Raw genomic sequence first — 20,777 nt, 5'->3', positions numbered from 1 at the left:
GTGTGTTGTGAAGGACAGATCTATCAATCCTAAAAATCATGATCAGCAATGCAAAGATTGGCTGACGGCACAGCAGCGTAATGACCTCATTTGATTAATTTTCATTTATCCATGTCAGCAAAATTACATAAAATTCGTAGTAATCTATTTGTTAATTATGACCCGCAATATAATTTGTTGTGGGCTGCATGCTTAACACTTTGATTTATTTCGTTATTATAGTTTTTATTAGTTTTATTTTACAGTTATAGTTTTAAAGAAGGCCTATTCAAGTTTCTTGATTGGCGTATGGATAATGGCTTAAATTATTTTGCATCAAAGAAACATTTTACTATTGGTAGTGTCTGCAACTTCAGCAAAGCATCAAATCACCTGCAGATCAGCAGTTAAAACACATGCATGACTGCATAAATTATTAGTACTTAAAAAAAAAAAAGAATGAGAATATTGGGCATGTCTATTTTTATAAACAAATTGTACTAAAGCTGGGTCAGTACCTTAAAATAGTACACGTTTGTATCTAAAAAGTCCATTTTAATAAACGTTCTCTTTGAACCCCTTGGAGAGAAAACCCAGATTGCACAAGTTTTATTTATACATACAGCTGAAGCCCCCCTGTTTATTTTTTTCCCCAATTTCTGTTTAACTGAGAGAAGTTTTTTTTCAACACATTTCTAAACATAATAGTTTTAATAACTCATTTCTAATAACTGCTTTATTTTATATTTGACATGATAAGGGTAAATAATATTTGACTTGATCTTTTTCAAGACACTTTTATACAGCTTAAAGTGACATTTAAAGGCTTAACTAGGTTCTATACAACTTAACTAGGTTAATTAGGTTAACTAGGCAGGATGGGATAATTAGGCAAGTTATTGTATAACGATGGTTTGTTCTGTAGACTATTGAAAAATATATAGCTTAAAGGGGCTAATAATTTTGACCTTAAAATGGTTTTAAAAGAATTAAAAACTGCTTTTAATAATAATTAAATTACTAATAATTCTGACTTCAACTGTATATATTTTTAAACTTCTATTACATTCTATTTTATATATATATATATATATATATATATATATATATATATATATATATATATATATATATATATATATACATATATAAATAATTTTTTTACTCTAAATATTTCCTCCAGTGTATAAAAAATATCAGCATTCGGTACATGCTTTCAGTTTTACCTTTGTTTGAAATGACTCGATCTAATCCCGTTCATATGGAATAAGCCTGCTCTCGAGCAGGTTTGAGATTCCAGATCTGTTGCTATGACAACAACTCTCAAAAGAGTTTAAGAACAGAACGATCCTTGATCGTGTCAAATCGTAAATAACAAAATCCAGCTAATTAAGTTATCCACGTACGAAGAATGGACCCCTGCTTTGATTTTAGCTGAAATAAAACAAATAAGACTTTCTCCAGAAGAAAAAATATTATAAGAAATACTGTGAAAAAAAAAAATGAAATGTTCGAAAAAGGAAAATAAAATATAAATAAATCACAGGAGGGATAATCATTTTGACTTCAACTGTATTCTGTAAATATCAGAATCAGAATCAGAAAGAGCTTTATTGTCAGGTATGTTCACACATACGAGGAATTTGTTTTGGTGACAGAGCTTCTACAGTGCAACAGGATTACAGAGACAGGACAAAAAACAGATAATAAATATATTTTAAAAAATAGAAGTAAGTAGTGAGTGCAAATATACAGATTGACAAGTGTATGTACATGTTTATTACTATATACAACGTTATATGTGCAGCTGTTATGTGCAAATTGGCATGTAAAGTGTGTTGTTAAATAAGTGTATATGTGTATAAAAGTGTATAGCAAGTAGTGATGTTGGTTCCACAATTATTATCATCAAGTGTTCATGAGATGGATTGCCTGAGGGAATGTCAGAGTGTCGGGCTGTTCTGGTGCGCAGTGCTCTGTAGCGTCGACCAGAAGGTAAAAGTTCAAATATTAAGGCTTGATTGTATATGTCACAGTTTTAAAGGGACAGTTCACCCAAAAATTAAAATTTCCTCAAGTGGCTCAATACTTTTATGAATGCCTTTCTTCTATTGAACACAAAAGAAGATATTCTGAAGAATGCTGGCCATTGACATCCACAAAAAAAAAACGATGAAACTCAATGTTTAAACATTTTTTAGTTTGTCTTTGTTTGTGTACAACAGAAGAAAAAACCTCAAACCACTTTGGAACAAGTGGAGGATGAGTAAATAATTAATAATAATTTTTTTAAATGAATAAGAAAAAAAAAAAATGGAAATATCATGAATTATTAATTGCAAATAAATTATGAACTACACTCAGTCATAATCTAAGCTCGGTGGCTTACTATTGGGCTTTAAAGGGGTCGTGAAAGGAGAAATTCCTGATCTTTTAATCTACAGTTTGATATAGGATTTTCAGACAGATTAATATTAAAAGATGATGCTGTGTGGACTATGTTGTACTGTACTGTATGTTGCACCTCACAAGATTGTTTGACATGTACTGAACGTTTATGCTTTGTTTTTATCCTAAATCACAGCTGTGTAAGCTATGCTAGAGTGTGCGAAGGGCTCACCGTCTGTTCTCTCTGCTGTTGCTAAAGAGTTTGATCATGTCGGACAGGAAGAGACGCCGTACTTCCATCAGCTCAGTGCTGGGAGAGGAGCTTTTAAGCAACGTCGCCACAACCTTCAAAATCACTGACAGATTTAAAAAGACAAGAGAGAGAAAGAGAGAGAGTGTGTTAGGGCATGAAGGGTGCTGAATTTGATTTGCTACAATAATGAGAAATGAATTGAACAGCGGACACATACTTGGGTTTTGGATCTTGACCGTGGAATCGGGTTCTGGATGCGGCTTGTGCACCACCTGAGTGCAAACTTGTTCTGTTAAGATCTGCATGAGACAAAAACAGGATGATTAGACCATGTTTTATTATAGTCACATTATTTAAATGCATATTCTAAAAGCCCATTAGTGATGATCTCTCCCATATTAGCATAAAGAGCCCTGAGTGAGAAGCAGACGTACGCCATTAGAGTTTTCACCTGCGGAAGATAATGTCAGCGACTAAGAGCATTATGAATGTGGAGTTTTAGGATGCACAAATGAACGCTGTAGCCATCACAGACTGTCTTCCTCTGAGCCACTTCTTTTGACATTTTCCGTTTTTCACAGTGATATAACGTTAGTCCTGTTTTTGAATCTGCTACTATGCTGATGCATAGGCGTTTGTAGCTCCACCCTTTTTGAAAAGAGTACAGTCTCAATTGAATTTAAAGCGACGTGCCAGCACAAATTTATTTATGACTTGTTTTTGAGTCACATCGTGTTTTTCTTTCTACCACCCCAGTTCACTTTATTGTTTGTCCCACCTACTGCTGTTCCTGGTTGGCTGTTTCACTACTGCAACCAATTCCGTCACTGCTTTATCCTGACTGGTTACTGCTTTGAAACTCAGATCCAGTTTCAGTCAATCCCCTCATGCCACCTCTCCTTTAAAAACTCTTATGGCCCAGTACGATACGGTTCGGTACGCTTTTATTGCCGTTTACATTATCAAAAGGTACCAAAAAGTGAACTGCACCGGACCACTTTTTGGGTACCTGTTCGGAAGGGTACCTAGCACGACAAAAAGGGTACCAAAAGGCAGAGAGAGACGCGCAGCTGAGTGCTATTGGTTACAGAGGTACGTCACAAGCATGTGCACAAGCTATAAGAATGAAAACAAAGGAACCTCCATTTTTAAATACACAGCCACGACATTACATGATAATAATATATACATATAATAACGAGCCATGGTCGACCCGAGCTCAAACAAACCTTGTCGTCGTCTTGATGAACAGCCAAGAAGTCAAGAAGAGCAGAATCTACCCTGTGCCCCATAGTTGTGTACAAGAGAGTGATTTTTTAATCAAAAACAACGAACTTCCTAAGCTGATGATAATAACGTGCGTGTGATTATTGAAGTGCTTCTGACATCAGATCCTTTCAGAAATGGACAAACGTGAAAAAACTAAGGAGAAGCCGGAAAAAATGAGCAAATGATTCTTTCAGCAACCTAAAACATGAACAAACTGCCATGTTTAACTATTATCGACACCTTTTGGAATATTATGAACTCTGAGTGACGGAATAACTTTCTAACAGAGGTTAGTTGTGCTAGTAAAGATTAAGATGCAGATTAGAGATTTGCACTCACGGTAGGCTGTATGTTGAATGTTGTTTTTGAACCCAAATAAGGACTAAATGTATGTTGCGTGTAGTTTTTCGGTAATTGGGAACATATTGGACACTGTCTTTAATTCACACTGTGTTGTTTGAATTTTGTTGCTGTCTGTTCCTACCCTTGTGTTACCATCCCTTCCCTACCCTCGTGTTTGTCATTAAGGTTAGAAAGACGGGTAGGTAAATAGTGGTGGGCAAAGCGAGGCTTCATGAACCACTGAAACAGTCGAAGCAAATGTGTCAAAGTTTCGAAACGTTTCAAAACCAGTCTCTACAGTGACACCTAGTGGTCATTTTTTAATGTATTGCTGTGGAACAGCTTCAGCAAAGAAACAGTTACACAAATTGAGGAATTATACCCCTTGTTATAGAGTTAAGTTTCAAGAGATTTAGTGGAGCGGTGAGAGTTCTTGACTAGCATGCCGAGATAATGGATTCAAATCCAGGGTGATGCAGCTATAGATGTTAGTTTTGAAGTGTCGAAATGTCAGTTTCACGTCAGCCATCCCTATAGGCAAGTAATTCATGTGACATACATCTCAACAACTGTCTAGATACACTAGGTAAGAGGGTGTGAGCCAACCCTTGTATTTTTGGTTAAGTTGTTAGTTAGTGTAGATTAGATAGGACGTCATTGATGTTGAAGATTTATTTTTCAGATCTTTTGTTTACTAGATTAGATTAGAAGAGATTTTTTTTGGATATCAGTAAGTCTGTTTTGGTTTTGATTGGTTCCTTGCTTTAGCGCCACCCATAGCCAGTTTTTCTAAAAATGTTGTTGTTTATTGTTTCGAAAATTGCAAATAACTCCCTCACTGTTTCACCATCACCACTTGTAAATAAATCACTACTATTTGTACACAAGTTATAGCTGTCCACCCTTACTTTAGAGCACAACTTTATTTTTGAGTTTCTGTTTTAACTAAATCCTCAGTACAAGTGTGCAACCCCACTCCACTAGACTACCAGACACTCAGACTTTCCTACATTCAGTTTATTCAATTCACTTATACTGCATGTCTTTGGACAGTCAGACTTTACAACATCTAATCAGCTCGCTGCAGAAAAAAACAAGCCACGCCCACTGTTTTCTCATTTAATATACTGTTTCTCAAGGAACTGCATCACAATATGAAAAAAAAGGTCACAGCTTCCCCTTCATGTGGACTTTAAGCTCTCTTGGCCACTGTAATAAAATTCTTGAACACCTTTAGGAAGACTTATGAATACAGGCATGATAGAAATCACTGCTAAAAAAAGTGGTTTACCTCATAGAGTGTGTTGTAGGTGGTGATGGTCACAGTGCTGGTGTGCATCATTAACCGCTCTCCCAGTAACGTGAAGAGACTGTGTGTGTGCATGATCTCCACCTTCCTCCTGTACACACACAAAGAGAAGGTGAGATAAAAGACGCACGTGTCATGTTGTTAGCGGTGACATTGGCGAAGCAAAGTCGCTCGCAGCTTCAATTTTAGCCCCCAGTCTTCCACACCATTAAGATCAATGAGGAGACGCATGTTACTGGCACACTGAAGCGATTAGAAGTGACACCGCACTGCTCAAGGGCATACACACACACACACACACACAGCTGTCAGTAGCCTCTTACAGCCTCTCAGAGACATTCCTGAGCCCATCAGTCAGGGGAGACTTGACAAAGACCCTCAGTCAAATGCATTTCATTCAGCATACACACACATGCACACACATACATACTGTACATAAACATACAGAAAGCAGAATATGCATATGATGGTAGGGGTCTTAAAGGGAAAGTTCACCCAAAACTGAAAATTGTGTCATCATTTACTCACCCTTCAAACGTTTATGAATTTCTTGCCTGTTGTACACAAAGGAAGATATTTTGAAATATGTTGCAAGCCTGTAACCATTGACTTCCATTATATCTTCTAATGGCTACTGGTTTTCAGCATTCTTCAAAATATCTTCTTTCGTGTTCAACAGAATAAAGAAACTCGTAAAGGTTTGGGATCACTCGAGTGAGTAAATTGTAAGTAATTTTTAATTTTGGGATGAATTAGTCTATTAATGTACATAGTTGGTTCTCCCAGGGAGAAGGTGTCTACCGTAAAGCTAACATTAAAATAGCATCAAGGCAAAAAAATCAAGTCAGAATGTATGGAAGCTTGTTTCTGTCACATTAAAAAAAACAGAAGATTTCAAATGTCACCAACTGGACCAACCGGGACTCGAACCAGCAACCTTCTTGCTGTAAGGCTGTAAGACCTTCTTGCTGCTAACCACTGAGCCACCATGTCGCCTGATCAAGTGTTTGCTAACACTTAATCATTAAACGAGTGGGGATTTACTTCACATTTCATCCAGCAGCAGAGACAAATCTTACATACACAGCAAATTATACTGTTTACTAACAATGCAGGAGCATGAACTACTGGCATGGCAAACTTAATACAGCATTAATACCACGCGAACACCGGGAGAACATGCAAACACCATACAAAAATGCCAACTGACCCAGCAGAGGCTCGAACCAGCAACCTTCTTCAGCGACATCGCTACCCACTGTGCCACTGCACCACCCTATTTCCAATAAAAATTTTATTTTATATATATATATATATATATATATATATATATATATATATATATATATATATATATATATATATATATATATTTACTTATATTAAATATATATAACGCGCACTAATATATATATAGTGCTGGGCCGTTATCGGAGTTAACTTGCTGCGTTAACGCGAAACTGGGGCATTAGATGCAAATAAGGAGCAAGGACTGGTGAGAGTGTTATGGAATTTAATAACGCTCGCCGAACGAAAAGTAAAAAAACTTCCGCATTTCGCGGTGTGTGTGTGTGTTTGTGTGTGTTTGTGTGTGGTCCTTTACTGACAGCCGCCTGTGTCTTGGATCTTGTCTGAAAATATGGCGAAAAGTCCTACATGTCGGTAATAGTTTGATTGCAGTGTTTACTTAAATAATGCCACTAATATCTGCATACTCCACATGTCTTAATTCCATTTCTGTTTAGTTCAGTTATGACTTTAGTCGCATTAAGTTAATCAAAAATCGCTGTTTACACGGTAGACTCTTAATCAGAGTATTGTTTTAATCATATTAAAATCGTATTAAAGTATTGTTGCCCATGTAAACATACTCAATGTTTGACACAACGTCAGGGCTCTGTGAACTTGGCATTGAGAAGCAGCATTTTCTGTATGTATGTACATCAAAAGCAAGCATGAAATCGCTGTTTGGAGCTTATGTGGGCCTACAGTTCATAATTCATGTTTAACTGAATAAACAGTCAGTACATCTTATTGAACATCATTTATTTTCATCACCGATTATCATTGTAGAACAGTTTCTCAAGCAGTTTGTGATGCATTTTGGAAATAGGAGATGAGCCCTTGGTCTAATGCGCCACCTGGCTCGAGAAACCGTTCTCAAAGATTTATTATTTGGTTAGCACACATATTCTGAATGTCTTCGGCAGAATTCAAATGAGCCATTTTAATCTAGATTAATTTCGAAATTAATCTAGATTAAAAAAATGTATCTATGCCCACCTATAATATACATATATACACACACACACACACACACACACACACACTCAACAAGGCGGCATGGTGGCGCAGTGGGTTGCGCTGTCACCTCACAGCAAGAAAGTCGCTGGAGCCTCGGCTGGGTCAGTTGGTACAGTATATCTGTGTGAACATATGCTGGATAAGTTGGCGGAAAGAAAATGAATGAATGAATTCACTTAACAAAAATATAAATGCAGTTTCCTTTTTTCATAGAAATAATTTCGACCTTTGAATTAGCTCATGAAAAATGGGAGCAAAAAATTATATATTTATATTTTTTGAGTGTATAGTATATACAAAGAAATAAATAAAAATGTGTCATGGCAAAGACAAAATAAATTAGTTTATTTATTAAAATCATTATAAGTTAAATAGCACTTTGTAAATATTTGAAAAAGAATTACAATTTCACAGGAAGGCTAATAATTTTGTCTTCAGATGTATATCTTTTAATTTGAAATGAAAAAAGAGTGAATTCTGAGGTGGAAACTTAATATATTGAAAAAATAAATAGAATTCAGAGATATAAACTCAGGATTCATTCATTCATTCAGCTTAATTCCTGATTTATCAGGGGTTGCCACAGTGGAATGAACTGCCAACTATTCCAGCATATGTTTTACACAGCAGATACCCTTACAGCAGCAACCCAACTGGGAAAGAGTGGTGGAAACCGAAGCACCAGGAGGAAACCCACGAGATCACAGGAAGGACATGCAAACTCCACACAGAAACGCCAACTGGCCCAGCGACCTTCTTGCTGTGAGGCAACAGTTCTGACCATTGAGCCACTGTGCCGCCCTCAATCAGGATTCATTACAGAATGAAAAAAAATCAATTCCATTTTGAGATGCAAATTCAGATATGTTGGAAATATCAGCTGCTGTGAATTCAGAATTCTGAATAAACATTTAAATGTCAAGAAATATAAGGGAAAAAATAACTGAGAGGTTAACTCAAGAAAAAAGTAGAAATAAGTTAAAATGTTAAATATGTAAACTTTGCAAGATGTGATCAGAGATGTGAAAACAAACCAAAAAAAAACAATCAATAGCATTATGTAATTTCTTTGAGAAAAGAAATGAATTTCAGGGCATACATTAAACCCAAAATCTAAAGCAAGTACCAATTCCAAGTACATCATGCAATTCTGAATTATCCTCTGTTGAATTTTCTACCTGCAATTCTGAAAAAAAGTTTTGTGAGGGGAAAAAAAACTCAGTTACTTAGAAAAAAAAAAGGTTTATTTTTGTCATCTGTGGCAGAAATGAGCTTCCATGGGCAAGTGATGGGTGTTTGAGTAATTGGTGGCACCATTTTCTCTCATCTACAGCTCAGCTCTCTCTCCTGCCGGACACACACACACTCTGTCAGAGCCATTATTCCAGCAGCAGCCCATGTGTTTAACACGTCCTGTCAGATACACAACACTCATCCTCGAAATGTCAGCTCTTCTCCTCCTGAACGGACATGTGGAGGGGTCATTTCTGTCTGGCCGTGAAACCGCGAATGTGGCTGGGTTGTAAATATAAAGGGTTTTATTAAATAGTACTTTATTATATTGAATCAGACTTTTGGTAAACACGCCATTGAAGCGTGAAATGAAAAAGTTACAAGGAACAAATAGGAAAGAAAGAAAAAGCTCAAGTTATAGCTCACTGAGGGACTGAGAGTTCAAATCAGTTTTGATGTTGTTAATTTGTTTGTTTGTTATTTTGTTGTTTTTTTTTACAATTTTTGCATAATTTCATCACATTCATTCATCAAGAGCGCTGTTTGTGCGGTTGCTTTACAAAAAAAAAAAAAAGATATGGTATCAAGAATCATAATAAAAGAATAAATAAAATAAAATTGTCCCAGAAAAAATATAAATAAATAAATGTATGAATTAAAAATTGGCCCAGAAAAAGATACTAATATTCCAACATAAAAATAAATAAATTAAATATCAATAAATAAATAATTAAGTAAACAAATAAATGTACAATTGAAGTCTGAATTATTAGCCCCCCTGAATTATTTGCCCCCTTAAGGGAGAGATTTTTTTAACACATTTCTAAACATAATAGTTTTAATAACTCATTTCTAATAACTGATTTATTTAATCTTTGCCATGATGACAGTAAAAAATATTTTTCAAGACACTTCTATACAGCTTAAAGTGACATTTAAAGGCCTTACTAGGTTAATTAGGTTAACTAGGCAGGTTAGGGTAATTAGGCTAGTTATTGTATAACGATGGTTTGTTCTGTAGACTATCAAAAAAAATATATAGTAGCTTAAAGGGGCTAATAATTTTGACCTTAAAATGGTGTTTAAAAAATTAAAAACTGCTTTTATTCCTTGCTCTGTTAAACATCATTTGGGAAATATTTTAAAAAGAAAAAAAATTAAAAAGGGGGCTAATAAAAAACAAATGTGTGTACTTAAAATTAGCCCAGAAAAAAGATACTAATATTATACCATAAAAAACAAAAACAAAATAAATGTTTGTATTTAAAATTGGCCCAGAATAAAATATACAAATTTTCCAACATAAAAAATAAATAAATTTAAATAAATATAAATAAATAATTAAGTAAATAAATAAATCTATGCATTTAAATTGGGTCCAAAACAAAGATACTAATATCCCCCCCCCCCCCCCAAAAGAAAGTAAATATAAATAAATAACTAATTAAGTAAATAAATAAATGCATGTATTTAAAATTGGCCCAGATAAACAATACTAATATTCTACCATAAAAAGTTTATTAATTAAATAAAATATAAATATAGCAAAATAAGAAATTAGGTAAAAAAGAAATAAATGTATATATTTAGCGTTGGTCCAGAAAAAATATAATAATATTCTACAATAAACAAATAAAAAAATACATAAATAAATGTATGTATTTAAAATTAGCCCAGAAAAAATACTAATATTCCAACATAAAAAAAATTTATAAAATATAAATTTAAATAAATAAATGTAAGTATGTAAAATGGGGTCAGAAAAAAAAAATACTACAATTCTGCCATAAAAAAATTATGTATTTAAAATAGGCCCAAAAAAGAGACTAATATTCCAACATAAAAAATATCATTAATTAAATAAAATATAAATATAAATAAATAAGTAATATAATATAATATAATATAATATAATATAATATAATATAATATAATATAATATAATATAATATAATATAATATAATATAATATAATATAATATGAATACTATATTAAATTAGAAATATAAATAAATAAATAAATAAATAAATAAATAAATAAATAAATGTAAAAAAAAAATGTATGTATTAAAAATTGGCCCAGAAAAAATACAACAATTGTCCCCTTTATAAAAATGACAAATAAATAATTTGTAATAATAAAGGGAAAAAGTACAGTAAAAATAAATAAATAAATAAATACATTTAAAAAAATTAGTAATAAGTAGTAATAGAAATAACAATTGTAAGATTTATTTATTTTACAGATAAGATAAACGGAAAAAAAAAGTCATGATTAGTTGACAGCAGATGCAGACGTTTGAAGCAGGCTACACTAATAGCAATGTTCGGATAAAATGACATTAAATACAGAAAGGGAACTGTATGATTTTCAACTTCAGCTGATTTCCTTGGTTCACAGGTTTCTTTGTTTTATTTGTGTTATCAATTATCAGCACATCCTTCAGACAAATGAGATCATTCAAACTCACTTGTGTCCCAGATGTTTCAGGAAGTAGCCGAGGACTTTCAGAGCTTGGACTCGTATGCTCTCACTTTTGGAGGCCAGAAGCTTGTAGATGACTCTGAAAAAGGAAACAACGGTATTTATTGGAGATCCATAATCTGTGTCTGAACTTCCTGTGCTGGTTTAGAAATACAGAGTTAATGTCACTGCAGAATAAATGCATGCACTGAACATGCAGTGCAGAATATAGACTAATCACTGACCCTTTAAATTAGATTATTGCATTCACACAGAAAAGTTGGAGAAGAAAAAGTTCACTTTAAACACCTAAATGATGCATGAAGAATTGAATACAAAGACTTCATGCACTGTTGCAGACTTGCTTATCTCATTCCCACTCGTACACTACGATCAATTTAGTTCATCCTATTCACTTATACCACATGTCTTCGGACTGTGGGGGAAACCGGAGCACCCGGAGGAAACCTGCACCAACACGCACCTGTGCAAACCTTTTCTATTGTTTTCAATGTAAAATCGTGCTTGCATCTTTTGAAGTGCCGTATTTTTTTAAACGTCGTATCAAGTTAAAAGAACTTCCACTTTTATATGCAGTGCTGCTCATCACTGTTAGTTCCATAGCAGTGGACCAATCAGAAGAACTTGGATGTGGGACACTCGTTGCAAGTTTCTGTTTAGAGGTGCTCAGTATCTGCGCACTAATGTGCTTTATGCTGCACTTTTTTCAAACCATTCCAAAGCGTTGCTTCTTGTGTTTTAGGCCATGTCCACACATACACGGGTATTTTTAAAAATAAGGTTTTCCCCGCTTTCGTTTAAAAAAAATTACAAATAAATCTCGGCCTACATGAAAACACAAAAATGTACTGTGATGCATGTGAAGAGCATGCTGCACCAACAATTCAGTTGTCAAATTTTTACAGTAGTAGTTTGGTAATACTTGCTTCAGTGAATCAAATTTCTGAATGTATTTGAATTACATCTAATTTATTAATAAAATGTATCATTTTCAGTGTTTTGAGGGATATTAGTGACTATTTTATAGGTTACTGTAGGGGAAACTACACAAATGATGTATCTACTTTTTCTTTTTTACAGGCTACATGCAGACATAAACAGCTATTTTACTAAAAAGGTGTTTTGTGGATAGTTAAGATGTCTATTGGTGCTCTATAACTGCCAGTTTCTGACTGCTAAATGATATTTTTCCTAGCATTGATTATCGCGATTATGCATTCACAATGGTATGAACCATTATAGGCCAATGTATATTTATATTATTTTTAATAAATAATATAAATATACCCCCCCCCCCACTAATAAGTATTTATTAGCACCCTGCTGACACTGCATTTTCGTGTGGACAAACCCCAAACTGTGTTGAAAAAAGTGCAGGGTATTTGAAAATACCCATGTTCATGTGTCAGGTTCGGTGGAGTGAACTACACTATTTATAATACTAAATGCTATACACTGAAAAAAATGTCTGCAAAATTGTTGCAAACAATTTATTTGTGTTGAATTTAAACAAAAAAATGTAATTTAGTAATGTTTAACTTAATTTGTTTGTTTAAATTCAGCCCAGACAAATTGTTTACAACCACCTAACTTGAAAAATGTAGTAAATCCAAGGAATCGTCTTTGAATGATTTTTTTAAGTGTAGAATACACTGTTAAAATGGCCGTGATTCAAATGGTAAAAAACTGTAAAAATGCTACAGTACAAATCCGTAACCTGGTTAATGGTATGTTTACTTAATATATATACGGCGAATAACCGTAAATTGACTTTCCCAGAATTCCCTGTATGGCACATCACTTTTTAATGTTTTTTTTTTACATTACTATGGATCTTTTTAGTTGTTTCCCCAACAGTTATGTACATTAGAGATTTATGTTATCTAATGTTGATAAACAATGTTTATTTCATGACTTTAATTTCATGCGTGTTACCATACTGGTGTTTAGTAGCTGTGTGAATGACACTGAGCACCTTCTATACACTGATACACTTTTCTGCTTGTGGGAAAAGTTGTTAGTGATGAGCATTGGTTCATTATGTAACTTTCTCATCACCACCTGCGTGTGGCTGTGTTAACGTGTCTAACTGTGTAACAAAAGATGTATAGATGTTGTAATTCAAAATGCAGACATTTTACCTCTATAAATTAATAAAATACGGTAGTTTACCATAAAAACGAAAAATTACTTTTACGGTTAGTACAGTATTTTTAACAGTAAAGTATCGGAAACCACAGCTGCCTTTTTTTTACTGTAAATTTTACGGATTCATTTTTTACAGTGTAGTATGTGATTTGGGACGCACCTAAAAACATGCAGCGTTTGAATGACATGAGTAAACGATAACAGAATTGTCATTATCGCTTTTAATTATGAGAGTAAACATGACCGCATATCTGAATTGATTGACAGTCTTTATAAAGACACCCAGAGGCTTCAAACAAGCACATGGGCTCCTCGTGATGGGCTGTAAGAGTAAAGGATTGATGCGTCTCTGCCAAACCAAATCTATTTCAGTTATATAAGAGTCCCTCAGGCCTCACCGTATCCCGTTCCTCTGATCGAAGGCCGGGATCATGGAGGCTGGGTGTTCAGACATTAGCGCCACCAAAAGCTGGAGCACATCGTGGATGTTTTCATCCTAGAGGAGAGAGAAAAATATAAAAAGAACAAACAGACATCATATAGACCCGTAATGATCCACTAGATAGCCTTAAAACGTCTGGGTGTTATATAATACTGCACTTAACCGGCCGTTTTCAGGATTCATTTGGTGTTTTCAATCAGACATGGTGCATTACTGCAATTTCATGAGACTCGGTCAAAACATTAACGCAGCTTTCAGGATAATACCGGCTCTTTCTTTTGAGGTGAACATTTCGGCATTCTGGATGGATTAAAGTCTGTATTTTTTTTTTCATGAAGACTATGGCTTGTTTAATAAAGCCTAAAAGAAAATGGACCATCATTTTTACCTCATGCATGGTTAGCAGGTAGTTTAATATGCTCTGCAACTCATCTTCCTTCACTCCTCGGTCCTGAAAGAAAAAGTATAAATATATGAACCAATCAGAATATATACATATATACAGCACAGTATATAAAAATGTCACTTTCACAGGTTTAGTTCTCTGACTGAACTGCTGAAATGGGGTAAAACAGACAAAAAGATAAAAATACTAAAATGAAAAAGTAAAAATTTACATGATTATTAGGATGGATGAAAATTAAATCAGTAAATCTAACTAAAATAATTGCTTTTATTTAGAATTAAATGATGAGCAAATTAAAATAATTTAATAAAAAAAATTAATTAATTATTTTAATAAAACATTGCACAAAATATTTTATTTTTGCTACTTAGCTAATTTTCCTTTACACTTAGCATGAAAAATGAGAGATAGAAGATATACAAATGACAAGAACTAATTAATTTTACTTAACTTTTAACTAAATTATCAAAGTAAAAACACAACATAAAATATAGACAAAAATGAGCTAAATATACAAATATAATATTAATATTCAAAGTAAATAAATTATTTAGGCATATTTGAAATAAGAAATAAAATTGTAATGGTTAAAACTATCAGTATTAATAATAATAGTCGATAATATCAATGTAAACCTCTTCAAATAATACTAATTTTATCAGTTATATTTATCCAATACATATACACAGTATATAAAAATGTCAGTCATTTTCATTAGGTTTAGTTCTCTGACTGAGCTGCTGAAATGGAGTAAAACAGACAAAAACATAAAAATCTTATAATGAAAAAATAAAGATAAAATACAGAACAGGGTTATTTGGGTGAAATAAAACTAAATCAGTGAGACTATTAAAAAATGCTGTCATTTGCAATATCATGAGGAGCAAATTAAAACAATAAAATAAAATAATTTAAATAAAATATTGCGCAAAATGTTTCATTTTAGCTACTTGAGAGAAAATAATTATCCTTTTCATTTAGCATAACATATAAGAGAGACAGAAGTTATACAATTGACAAAAACTAAACTAAATAATCAAAGTCAAAACATGATATAAAAATAAAAAAATATTCAAGCTAATAACAAAGACAAAAATAAGCTAAATATAATAATAATAATAATAATAATAATAATAATAATAATAATAATAATAATAATAATAATAATAAAAGTTATTTAATTATTAAGGCATATTTGAAATAAGTAATGAAATTGAATGATTAAAATGATCAGTATTAATAATAATTAGGGGTGTAACGGATTGTCCGTGGTTGATCCGTAATTCGTATGGATCACAACCCACGGTTCGGAAGACACTTGACCCACGGATTAATACACTTTTTACTTGTAGATTATTCTGAAATTTGTACCGATCGCAGAGAGATCGCCTCTCGTGTCATTCAAATCACAAGTATGAAAGCATTTAGGCTTTCCTGTGAAATATAATGATGACAGAAGAAGTTATGGTAGGTTATTTAGGATGTGGTGGGTTTCTTAGGTTATTAAAGGTGTCTTATGTCACTAGTTTAGCCTGCCCTCAGTGTAAGCTGCATGATTAATCATTAAAAGATCGGGATCTCAACACCCACGCAACATAAATTATAAATGATGGTGATTTGTATGATTATTAATCCCTCAAATCACTGCATTCAAATCTGTGTTTGAAAAACACAAAATTCAAGAAAGAGATTCAGTCTTTAGTGTTTTAAGTTATGAAGTTAAAACAGTCAATTAACACAGAAGTACTGGGATAACAGTTTATAGTTTAGATAAAACTACTGATGATTATGGTTGAGGTTACAATCACCATCATATGTATTTAACTTGATGCTCCAAAATGAAAGTTGTAGGCAGCAATTACATTATTTAACCATCAAAAATATGCAGCTGAATAAATCTTCAAAAATTACACATCTAGCAAAGAAACAGGAAGTTTTATAAGTGAATAATTTATAATTTAATCATTTATTAAAAATGAGACTAGTTGTACAAATGATAATGTTAGATTTCTACATTTAGCGTTATCAGCAACAGTAGTAGTAACAGGAATTTTTTCACAGCACTGAATATTTTACTATTTATTTTTATCCAGCTAATTATTTCTTTATTTTATTTTTTATATTTTTGTAATAAATAAATTTGTCTCCTCCCGTTTTTGGCTGATCTGAAAAATGGCCGTTCCGTGACTAAAAAACCATAATGTGATCCAAACTGTGAGATTTGTGCCCACTAATAATAATAGTCTATAATGCCAGTGTAAACATCTCCAAATAATAATAATTTCAACGGTTATATTTATCTAAGAAAATGTTATATGACGTTTTGATGTTTGACTGTTTGAATATTTATACTGATGTTGTGGGCATCAAATCTGACATTGTGTTAGCGTGGGTGAGTCTTAGTGCTTTGTTTGCAGAAGTGAAGAGTGTCTGTGTGTGTGTGTGTGTGTGTGTGTGCGTGTGTGTGATGAATTGGGCCATCATCACAGACCTCTCACAACACCAATATCGGCATGAAAACTGAGAAAATGTATAAAGAGGGCAAAATATAATAGGAATGAACAAAAAAGCAGCAGATAAATGAATAAAAAGTGCTGCTTGGCAACGACGTCGTGCTCCTCAAAACAGCACAACAGCCTCGAGTGCACACAAAACACACACACAAAACACACACACACACACGCAAAAATAAAAACATCTGAGTGATGATCCATAATGCAATTCTTTCTCTGCAGCCCCATCAAACTGTCCACATTGTTTTAAAACAAAGGCAAATAAACAGATTTCTGCATGACTGCTTTACAAAATGGATCAAATTTCGGTGAAAAAAAATGAGGATAAATGGTGTTGTTATAACAAAGCAGACGCCTCTCCTGGCTGTCACTGCTAGCGAATGAATGTGCTTGATTCGGTCTGCTCGATTCATCGCAGTGACACGTCAAATCAAATCAGTCTGAGGAACACAAAGCTGACGCACATAAAGCAGAGCACAGATGAAACGGAATATGTTACCACATGTCAGACGTGCAACATGTTTCATAATTAAAGCAAGTACATTTTTAATATAAAGCCACCAATCATGCTTCAGTGATATGAATTATTCCTACTGTATATGACAACGTTTGATTAACCGAATATTTATAAGAAAGGGATGCAAGGGAATAAAATCTCTGCACAGAAAACGAAAAATCTGGATACACTTGACTATAGAAAGACTATAGAATACACAAGACGTGTTACTCGTATAGTTTTGAATGGGGAAAAGTGTAACAGTCTATATGGCGAATGATGCCCCGCCTTCTTGTATAGGAGCCAATCATTAATCAATAGACTGATGATTCTACGGAAGAGGGGCTTGGTCCAGACATGTGTTTCTGCAGATTTTGTGTGATTCGAACATTTAGAAATGAAACTAAAGACACAGTAGTTGTTTAATTTTATTAGTGATTCCTATATGAAATGTAATCGTCAGCTTGGCAAGCAATTTTTGAGAATTTGATGATTCCCTATTCAATTCAATTCATGTTTATATATATATATATATATATATATATATATATATATATATATATATATATATATATATATATATATATATATATAGCTTTTTTTTACAATATGGATTGTTTTAAAGCAGCTTAACATAGTTCTATAAAGTCCAGATTTTAGAGATGAAGTTCAGTTTAGTTCAGTGTGGTTGAAATTTCACTGCTGAAAGTTTAAACACTATAGAGCAAATCCACTGAAGAGCCGCTCCAGAAGTCTTCATCCAAGCAAGCAAGTGGTGACCTTGAGAGAAACTAGGCTCTGTTGGGTAAGACTATTATTCTTCTGGCCAAACTTCCTGTGTGGAGCTGCAGTCTAGGCGCCGGAGGCTGGAGAAGCTGGACGTCCATCGCGGAGAAGCTGCATGTGTGAGTAGGGCACCAGCGGGAGGTCAGGCAGGCCCACAGGATCAATTCGGGGACTCAGGGTTTGTCACAGTGGTCATTCAGGAATCAGTCTCGTACACTTCATCTCTCCATGACGACCACAGCATCAGCTCGGGGTGCGGCCTGGTCCAGGATTTTGGATACCTTGGGATCATCTCTTCACATGTCTTGGATCATACCACCTGCCAACATTTGACTTTGAAAATCCCGGAGCCGAGGGGTTGGGGGGGACGGGACAAAACGAGAGATGGGTCTGAAATACGGGAGACTCCCGGGAGTGTTGGCAGGTATGTCTTGGATTCAGACAGAATGCCCAAGCATATACTGACCGCGAGGCATTTCAAAGATGGCCGTTAAATGACCTGCCTTAATGACTTTTTAATTAAATCACACACAAGTCAATAAAAATCACCACAATTTATTGACTTATCGATGATCATATTTTTAGGGGTTTTCACCTTTATTTTAGAGGACAGTGGAGTTGAGATGGGAGTACATGGGGAGCAGAGAGAGGGAGGGGAAGGATCAGCAAAGAACCTCGAACCGGGAATCCAACTCAGGTCACCACAAGGACCTCAGTGCAGCTCGTGCATGAAAGCTAGCAATCAGTGCGCAGTGAATGTGTTTCATAGCGCAGCACATTCTGCATACTGTGTGGAAGGGTAAGTGAAACCAGCGAGCTGAACATTGCTGAGCTGTGCGATGTAGCATATCCTTTTTTAATTCATATTTTTGCCTGTTTTTTTCTTTTGGTCAAAGACAACAAACGCCATTTTTCGGTTGCTAATTTTCGGTAGATGAAAATTTGGTGCATGCCTAACTATAACAAACACACACACACTCACACACATACTGCCAAACAAGAAAATTATCATGTAGACCAGAGGTTCTCCAATCTGCTCCCCATGGCGTATCACTGCTCTGCACATTTTGTGTGTTTCTCCTACTGCTTCAAAGGTTTGTTCCACTCAATCATAAGTGCCCCATGAAGTGCACATCACATTTTCGCCATGATTCCAGTTCAAATGAAGTGTGTTCAGTTCAAAGTGTATAAACCCAAACAAGACGGAACTTTTGGTCAGCCAAGTTTTTTTTAATTGAAATGAAATAAAATGTAAATCATGACATGTGGCCAAGTTTGGTGGCCCATACTTGGAATTTGGGCTCTGCATTTAACCCATTCAAGTGCACACGCGCACACACAGCAGTGAACACACACCCAAGGCAGTGGTCAGCCATTGCTGTGGCGCCCGGTGAGCAGTTTGGGGGATGGGTGCCTTGCTCAAGGGACACACCTCAGCCATGGTATTGAGGGTGGTGAGAGTGCCGGTTATTTACTGCCACCACCTACATCCGTTTGGGGCCGGGACTCAAACCTGTGACCCTTCGAACACAAGTCAAACGCAGTACGCGCAGATAAATCATGCTATTCGTACATAAATAGATGTGTAAACATTTTGAGTTTACTCGCTTCATTCGCGCATCAAATCCGCTTCACAACAGACGCGGATTCGCGTGATAGGCAGTGCTTCTGTCTGCCCAGTGACTATAGCTATGTTGCTAAATGGCTAACATGGATTTTATTGAGAGAATAACTGTTTATGTGCTTTATGAAGGCTGAAAAACAGCGACGATTCAATTAGAGCCGTGTCTAAGTCCACTAGATCCTTTCAGAGGTGCACCCAGCTCTGTGAGTTCATAAACTCATCCAGAAACTGTACCTGAATGATGGAGGCTTTCAGCAGTGCTTCTGACTGAGCTGAGCCCAGTTTGATCAACTGTTGCCCAGTGTCTGTAGGAGGATTTCCCCCTGGGACACCAACAACATGCACTACGTCATAAGCACGCCACTACAAGAGAAAGCTTCTGATAGGTTAAAGTGGCACGAACGTCTACCGAAGTTCAGAGTTTCGAACTCAAGTGGTTTGTGCGAATCAATCGCGTAAAAAGCTCGACTTCTTCATTTGCTTAGACTGCTTCATTCGCTTGAATCCCACCATTGGCGCAGCCTCATTCGCACGTATCGTGCCGCAGGATGCCTATTCGCGTCTTTGCATTGACTTAACATGTAAATCACTCACACTTGACGCTTCTCCGCGTCTGGCGTGAACGCAGCATTAGCTATTAATTCAATGAAGTGAAATAAGCTTTGAGTTCAGTGAACACTACGTAGGAATCAAGTTGATCTGAACACGGTTCCTTCTTGGTGGGGCGCTACTAACAAGCTGGTTATCTAAATCAGGTGTGTAAATTAAAAGACATGCAAAATGTGCAGTGCGGTGGTATG

The 20,777-nt window shown here is 34.8% G+C and overlaps 1 protein-coding gene across 12 annotated transcripts in view; it reads right to left on the bottom strand.

Moving 5' to 3' along the window:
• The window catches only part of nbeaa (neurobeachin a), a 299,982-nt gene that overhangs the window by 88,829 nt on the left and 190,376 nt on the right, over positions 1–20,777 (bottom strand). For all 12 annotated transcript variants that reach the window (XM_056467451.1, XM_056467441.1, XM_056467443.1 and 9 more), the window contains exons 15-20: positions 14,541–14,603; positions 14,109–14,206; positions 11,549–11,641; positions 5,523–5,631; positions 2,838–2,919; positions 2,600–2,723 (exon numbers count right to left, since the gene is read on the bottom strand). In XM_056467451.1, the coding sequence (XP_056323426.1) occupies positions 2,600–2,723; positions 2,838–2,919; positions 5,523–5,631; positions 11,549–11,641; positions 14,109–14,206; positions 14,541–14,603 (569 nt within the window). The remainder of the gene's footprint in view (positions 1–2,599; positions 2,724–2,837; positions 2,920–5,522; positions 5,632–11,548; positions 11,642–14,108; positions 14,207–14,540; positions 14,604–20,777) is intronic.

Source organism: Danio aesculapii, chromosome 10 (genome assembly GCF_903798145.1).
Source record: "Danio aesculapii chromosome 10, fDanAes4.1, whole genome shotgun sequence".
Taxonomy (NCBI): domain Eukaryota; kingdom Metazoa; phylum Chordata; class Actinopteri; order Cypriniformes; family Danionidae; genus Danio; species Danio aesculapii.
Note: the sequence above shows the minus strand (reverse complement) of the source record. Positions and strands in the feature narration are given on the sequence as shown.